At 36.5% G+C, this 8,325-nt stretch overlaps 1 protein-coding gene across 1 annotated transcript; it reads left to right on the forward strand.

Annotated features, from left to right (window-relative positions):
• Positions 1-443: 443 nt before the first annotated feature.
• LOC132140824 (frizzled-9) lies at positions 444-3,687 on the forward strand. The gene has a single exon (XM_059549826.1). It carries the CDS (start codon positions 948-950, stop codon positions 2,691-2,693), a length of 1,746 nt encoding a protein of 581 aa, XP_059405809.1. The 5' UTR covers positions 444-947; the 3' UTR covers positions 2,694-3,687.
• Positions 3,688-8,325: the final 4,638 nt, after the last annotated feature.

Raw genomic sequence — 8,325 nt, forward strand, 5'->3', positions numbered from 1 at the left:
TTTTTGATGAGTGATATGCATGGCTAATAACTTGGGCAACTTTAAAGGAGTTTTCTCAAGAATGTGCTTTTTTTTTACACCCTCAGATTGCGCTCTCAGATGATGTTATACATCTAAATTTAAAAAACTGACCCTTATGACTTGAAGTTGAATAAAGAGTATGTCCATAACTTCCCTTTTATTTAATATTTCACACTGTTTGCCTACACGTGAACTATCCGTTGTGCTGTAACAGAACCGGCGACTTCTTGGTTATTTCAACACATCTTTTTAGTAAACAAACGCAGCTCTGTTCTGTACCAGCACGCTGTGATCCTGTCTGTGAAGAGGAATGACTGTATTTTTATAGTATCGTGGAGGAGGTGGAGTGTTAGGAGGAGCTTGTCAGTCTGTCAGCGACCAAGAGCCCGTTTTTAAGAGCACAACGAGAAGTGATTGTGAAGCGCACTGTTTCCATGCGTGGAGCCGCATAACATCGGGAGATTTCACAGACGGACACTTTCAACCCGTCCTGCTGTTTACTGAAGGTTTATTTTCGTGGATGTGAACGCGAACGGTGAAAAGAGCGAAACTCTTTTGAAAAGAGCGTGTTGTAAAGGGCTTTAAAGTTTGAAATACTGTGCCGGTGCACGAGATGTTGGTTTTGACATCCGTTATTGATTGTTCGGATTAATTGCGCAGAGTGACCGTCTTTTTAAAACACTTCCTTTTCATTCAGACGTTTTGGATATATTTAAAACTGAAACACAATGGATTTGTTGACAGTGACATGACAATGACGTTTTCCTTAATGAAATCTTTTTTTCTTCAAAACAGCTGAACATTCAGTGTCAGTTACTGTATTATGAAGCATGAATTGAATTTCTGTTACAAACAAAACAAGACAAATATCATCTGCATGGCACTGGGTGTACTAATAATTATAAGACTTTCTTGAGGTTATCACAATGGCCCACTGCATAAAGATCATGATTGTGCTTTTCCAGCTTACGATTGCTGGATCTTCACTGGAGATTGGAGCATATGATTTGGAGCGCGGCCGTCCGTCAAAATGTGAACCCATCACCATTCCCATGTGCCAGGGAATCGGCTACAACATGACACGGATGCCCAACTTCCTGAATTATGAAAGCCAAGAGGAAGCTAGCATTAAACTGAATGAATTTGCTCCTCTGGTGAAGTACGGATGTGATGTCCACCTGCGATTTTTCCTGTGCTCTCTGTATGTGCCAATGTGCGCCGATCAAGTGTCCACCACTATCCCAGCATGCCGTCCTATGTGTGAACAGGCAAGACAGAGGTGTTCACCCATAATGGAACAATTCAGTTTCAGATGGCCGGACTCATTGGATTGCTCAAAGCTGCCAACCAACAACGACCCGAACGCATTGTGCATCGAAGCTCCCGAAAATGACACTCAACCTGTGACTAAGAAAGGTGAGGGAATGCTGCCAGTTCTTCCGAGGTCCAGGGAACCCACAGCAGGGAGTGGACGTACTTCAAGCGGCTTGCGGTCCTGTGATAACCCGGAGAAGTTCCAGTACGTGGACAAGAGTGAGTCATGCGCGCCTCGTTGTACTCCTACGGTGGATGTCTACTGGTCTAGGCAAGATAAGGACTTTGCATTCATTTGGATGGTGGTGTGGTCAACGCTTTGCTTTGTTTCTACAGCATTCACAGTTCTTACCTTCCTCCTCGACCCGCAGCGCTTCCAGTACCCTGAACGCCCCATCATCTTCCTCTCCATGTGTTACAATGTCTACTCTGTGGCCTTCATCATCCGCTCGGTGGCTGGGGCTGAGAATATCGCTTGCGATCGGGAAAACGGAGAGCTCTACATTATCCGAGAGGGTTTGGAGAGCACAGGTTGCACCATAGTCTTCCTCATCCTCTATTACTTTGGCATGGCCAGCTCCATTTGGTGGGTCATCCTCACCCTCACTTGGTTTCTTGCAGCTGGACGAAAATGGGGCCACGAGGCTATTGAGGCGCACAGTAGCTACTTCCATATGGCCGCCTGGGGTATTCCTGCGGTAAAGACCATAGTCATCCTCACTATGAGGAAGGTGGCTGGGGATGAGTTGACGGGATTGTGTTATGTGGGCAGCATGGACAGTAATGCTCTCACTGGATTTGTCTTGATCCCTCTATCCTGTTATCTCGTTGTTGGGACTTCTTTCATCCTTACAGGGTTCGTAGCGCTCTTTCACATCCGCAAAATCATGAAAACCGGTGGCACCAACACAGAAAAACTGGAGAAGCTCATGGTTAAGATTGGAGTCTTTTCCATTCTCTACACGGTGCCTGCTACTATTGTCATCATATGCTATTTCTATGAAAGGCTCAATATGGAATACTGGAAGTTCAAAGCTCTGGAAAACAAGTGCGTGTCCTTTCCTGGTCGCAGGAGCGAGGACTGCACCTTGGACTTGTCAGTTCCCACAGTGGCTGTGTTCATGCTGAAAATTTTCATGTCATTAGTGGTGGGCATCACTAGTGGGGTTTGGGTATGGAGTTCAAAGACACTTCAGACCTGGCAGGGGTTGTGCAACAGGAGATTGGCCGTGCAAATGAACCGCAAGCCCTGCTCCAGTGTCAGCTGCAGCAGCTCCCACTGTCATTACAAAGCACCGGCTGTGACACTTCACACGAATAAAACAGACATGTACACAGACAGTCCCACACATGTTTGAGACTAAAGGCCTCTTCTCTGGAGCCATGCACAGACTTTTGAGGCTAATATCATGATGAAATTCTCAGTTTCGAGTAAAGTCACAACATTTTTAAGGGGTGGCATTCATAAGCCATTCCTTGACATAGAGGTCACTTCATTAAAAGTGAAGGTTTGTGTAAATGCAGCAAATTGCAGAATGCTTTATTTATTGTGGAAATTTAAGGTGTATAGTTTTATACTGTATGTGCTATACTGTATATAAAGAAGAGTTTTAAATAATTTTACAGTATGTTATTTTTTTCTCAAAAGAGGAGCAATAAAGCATTTCTTATTATTTGTTTTCTCTGTTAAAGTTTTTAAAATGTTTATTTTGTGATAAAGTTTCACCAGTGTTACATGCAAAATGTACATGTAAATCTTTTTTTTTTAAAACATTTTTGATTAAAATGGATTTTAAATGGTAGAAATAAAGTACACATTTATTAAGTTTAGTAGGAATAATTTTCTATACAGTGAAAAATAAAAAAGTTTATTATTATTATTATTAATTTTCTTTGCCAAGTGTGTATTATTTAAAACACTAATTCAGTACTGCATTCAGTTCGATTTATATAAGAATATAAACTACTGAAAAATCAGGATCACAATTCTCAATCTTCTCTGATAACACATCTGCCTAGCACCAAATGTAAAGTAAGTGATTATGTTACAACGGGATCCATTTATGTTTACAGTTGTCAAATCCTCTTACAAAACCACCAAGCCAACTTACATTAAAGTGCGAAGTTGCAGTCAGCTGAGAATGATACTGCTATACATTTATGAAAAATGAAACTTGTTTCTTTAGCCTAATTCTTTTAACCTTTTTTTTAAACATACATTTATGATTTGTTTTCTGAATGTACAATTCTGCGATTAGGAGATCATAGGCTGATGAAGAGGAGATACTGTATGTTTAGAGTAGTTCTGTACATATCTCATATCAGACTTTTTTTACTGTTTTAATGTCTTATACCTGACATAATATGTATTTGTGATGTTCATAAAAGCTGGGGTTTTTGCAACCTTAAATTATGAGCTACTATCAGTTTGTAAGACAAAGAATAAGAAATGGTTTTAGGAATTGTAGTTCTTTACTATTTTTAAATATAAATTGCAACAATATATAGTATTGTATTAAATACATCTAGATTAACCATTTTAACTTATTTTATTTATCTTTTACACTTTTCCCTTGCCTGTGTAGAAATTGTCCAGTGGTTTGGCAGGTCTCAGACGTTTGAGCATAAACTGCTGTTACATTTGGTCATAAAAAAAGCATGTTTATCTTGGAGCTTGTAGCCTAAACTTAACAGTGCATTAACCACATGTAGCAGTCAGTATAAACCTAATTTAACACATGACTGTTTTCAGTTTTCAGGTTTACAGTGCGGTAGCATTTGTAAACAGTGTCTTAAGACAAACCAGAGCCTGCTGCATCAGCCAGCAGACTAGGAAAAACTGAATGAAATGTTAATATACTGGAAGATGAATGCTTAAATCCTGTCAAATACTACCAAGACATTACTCATTTGGCAACATCGATGGTAAAAAGCTGTGCTGTTGTTAAAAAAACATAAACACAATTCTTGACTATGGATTTGTTAACATTTAATAAGATTATATAGTACTTTGAGTTTGAGCTTTCTCTAGGAGTCACAGTTATATTAACATTTATTCATTTAGCAGACATTTTTATCCTATAAGTGACAATTTAAACACACATTCCTGGAAAACAAGCCAAGAAAAAACAAAAAACAACAACAACAACAACAACAACAAAAAAACTGGAATTTCCAGAAACATTGATTTTACTAATTAATAGTAATGAACAACTCTATTTAAATTACTGTTAAGAAGTTCAGGGTCTGTATGTTTTACTGAAAAAAAAAAGAAGTCTCTAATGCGCACAAAGCTTTGCGCTTATTTGATCAAAAATACAGTAAAACAAGAACATTCTGAAATATTATTACAGTTTAATATAACTGTTTGTTTCCTGATCTATTCCTGTATTAGCAAAGCTGAATTTTATGAAGTCATTGCTCCAGTCTTCAGTGGCACATGATCTTTCAGAAATTTGATGTGCTGGTTTTGGTCCAAAAAGCTTTTCATATTATTACAAGCAGTTGAAAAAATAATAATTAATTAATTATGAATATAATCTATTTATGTAATTTCAATTAAATTAACATAGAATTTTATTAAGTACATTATCTTTATATTAAATAAAATATGTATTGTTTTTATTTTATTTTTTATGTTTTATGTTTATAATATGTTTATGTTTATGTTTTAATATTTATTATGTATAATTAATAATATGTAATACATTATTAAATTAATTTAATACATTAAATAATTTCATCTATATGGTAGAAGTGGTTAAAAAGCACACCTTAAAAAGTGTGTGATCGCAGTATCACTATAACAGCAGAAATGAACCAATATTATAGCTAATGTTCTCAATTCACTGTCACGTCCCACAGAACCGCAGCTCAAATACTCACAAAGACCATATTTGTTGTGTAGAATCGGCCAAGATCAACTGTATACATGTTTTTGAAGTAGTTGTGCGACACCACCGCATTTATGCAGAAAATAAGCTTTCCATTTCAACAGCAACACAGTTCATTATTTTGCCCATCAAAACCCAGGGCATAATGGCTCCATTGTACACCTTGATGTTTAAGGTTTTAGTTCTATTTTAGGCAAAGCACAGTCAAAAGAAACCCTTTTAGCCATTTGAGTCCATTATCAAGTGAATGTTAATGGCCTTGTAAGTGAGCTTGAGAATAGACAAGATAGAATAGCCTTGTAATTGTCTGCTAGTTTGGAGGAGCAGCTATGTGTCTGGTAAAGGGAGGATCATTAAAGCATCTGGGACTTTCCCTCCTCTTAAAGAAGCCAGAGGAATCGAGAACAAGAATAAAGGAGTGGTGCTCATTACTCTCTACCCCATGGGTAGTATCCCATTCCTCATCATTTGATGTGGAAATGAGGGTATGGTAAAAGACCATTGAGAAGCTGTTGCCACCAAGAGGACTTTTCACCAAAATGCTTGAGTCTCAGCTGTGAGTGTTATCCACACAGCCACGTCCCACCTGCCTAACGGCTTAACACACACACACACACACATACACATACACATACACACACTCGTTCTCTGTTTGCTTTTGATAAACAGTTGACATTGGACTTAAAACTGTGCAATTTGTCAGGGTTTTCATATTTACGGGGCTATTGATAGGTGACATTTCTAGTGAAAACAAAATACACTTTGCACACTTATAAAAACAAGACACTTGTGGAAAATAACATTTTAGAACATTTACATTGTATTAAATGCAATTAGAACTTAAGAGTGCTTTTTGACACTCAAGTAGAACTTGATTTAGTAACACTTTAGTTAACACTGAACTACTGTACTACTTACTACAGCAGTTCAGTGTTAAAGTGCAGTGTAGTAGTAAAAGTAATTATGCATAATTAATTCTAATCCTATATGTGACCCTGGACCACAAAACCAGTCATAAGTAGCAGAGGCTTATTTGTAGCAATAGCTAACAATACATAAATTTATTGTGTGGATCAAAATAGTTGATTTTTCTTTTATGCCTAAAATCATAAGAATATTAAATAAAGATCATGTTCCATGAAGATAATTAGTAAATTTCCTACAATAAATATATCGAACTCAATTTTTGATTAGTGATATGCATTGCTAAGAATTTCATTTGGACAACTTTAAAGTTGATTTTCTTAGTATTTGGATTTTTTTGCGCCCTCAGATTCCAGATTTTCAAATAGTTGTATTCAGCTTTCAGATGATGTATACATCTCAGTTAAAAAAAACGGACCCTTATGACTGGTTTTGTGGTCCAGGGTCACGTATGTATTTGTTGTTAATTGATCAGTAATTAATTGTTTAGTTACACTGTAAGAAGGACATCTTAAAATAAAGTGTAAACAAAATAATTTCATAGTTATTTCTATTGACTGAGTGCAATTCTTTGAAGCGTGACAAAAGTTTATTACAACATAAAGAAATTTGATTTAATTTGTTTATTTGTTTGCAGACGACAATTTGATAATGCAAATTCATATATTTAAATGTGTAATTGTCTTTTTCAGACCATGTACTGCTTTTTTCCATAATTATGAGATGAATTATACTCACTTATAAGAAGGTCAAAAAAGGAGTTGTTAAAACCTGATTTAAAACCTGAGGTTTTTTTATATGAATCTGTTATCACATTCTTTGGTTAGGAAAGAACACGCAGAAGATTTACACCACAGCGATCTGGATAACATCACAGGAGTTCAAAACAAATTGCCTTATAGTGAAAAGGAAATTCCTGCAGATTTCAGAAAACACTGCTACGTACTGTCTAGCACCCCTTTATGAATTATTGATCCACATTTTTCTCTTCATTTAAATACATATCTAATCTGCCTTTTTGATTGTGGGTTGTCTGTGTTATGGCCTACTATTGATTTCATCTCAGTCATACAAAGCAAACAAACTGGATTTGAGAGAATGATCGAGTCAATCAGAAACCAGCCAACCTGAACCAGAAGTAAAATTACCTCAAAGTGAGATCATACATTTTCACACTAAACCCAGGAAGAAGTATGCTGGTGTAATTTATGAGGAGTCTGGGTAGCTTTTTATTATCATGCTTTTCAAGTCAGATGGAATTACAATTTCTTCCTTTGCCTTGTTTGGTTGACAGCTTCAGTATAAAGCATTTCTTCAAATATAAACTTCTCTATCTGCAGGTGATAACATGAGAGGCATTTGTGTAGCTTCAAAGTTTTGCAGCTGTGTATGTTTTGCACTTTAAAGCCAACACACACATTGCAGGCTATGGAACATGATAAGTATCATAATGTATTTTGTGATGGTTAGAAATTATACAGTATGTCCAGCTGTAGGACAAGGTTGAAAATTTAGTTTTTACTGTGGAACATACAGCAGATTACTGCCATCTTGCACACTTCACTTGAATTGTACAGAATTGCTCCACCGTTACAAGCTCAGGCCTCCTGTGTGCCCATTTATTTTTAATACAAAACCTAAATTAAATTGAAAAGAGTAGTTTTCAAATATTTCATAGTGTGCTATTTAAGAGCTTATAGAGCCTGGTTAAATGTTGATTTTGAACTAAATATGTAGAGTAAATCTTATATATTTTGATGGAAGTACTTTAAAATAAATTGGACATACTGAGTGAGATACTGAAAATTGCATTAAATGTATTTGTTGCATGGATAAACAAATGGATTTAATTGTTTTATAGATTCTGTCACAGTTACGATTCGCAGACATACAGGCGTCAGTGAAAAAAAAGCATTTAAAACCTGCATGGATAAGAAAATATAGCACTGTTTTTAAAGCTGAAAATGTATAGTGTGTACTCTTGTAAATGGGAGTAAGCCCATGGGAAAGTAAAAGTGCCTAATTAGTAACATTAGCGAAACATGGTTTTTATATGCATCTCTGTTTACAACTAAAGCTCATAAACAGGCGTCCCATGGTAGTTGTGTCAGTGCGCTTGTGATTAGCGAGATGAGACACACTAGTCCAAAAAAGCAGGAAACCCCCAACTGGG

Source organism: Carassius carassius, chromosome 5 (assembly GCF_963082965.1).
Source record: "Carassius carassius chromosome 5, fCarCar2.1, whole genome shotgun sequence".
NCBI lineage: Eukaryota > Metazoa > Chordata > Actinopteri > Cypriniformes > Cyprinidae > Carassius > Carassius carassius.

What these genes read in the sequence shown, in the direction of transcription:
- LOC132140824 (XM_059549826.1), top strand. Translation starts at nt 948, where the DNA reads ATGGCCCACTGCATAAAGATCATGATTGTGCTTTTCCAGCTTACGATT.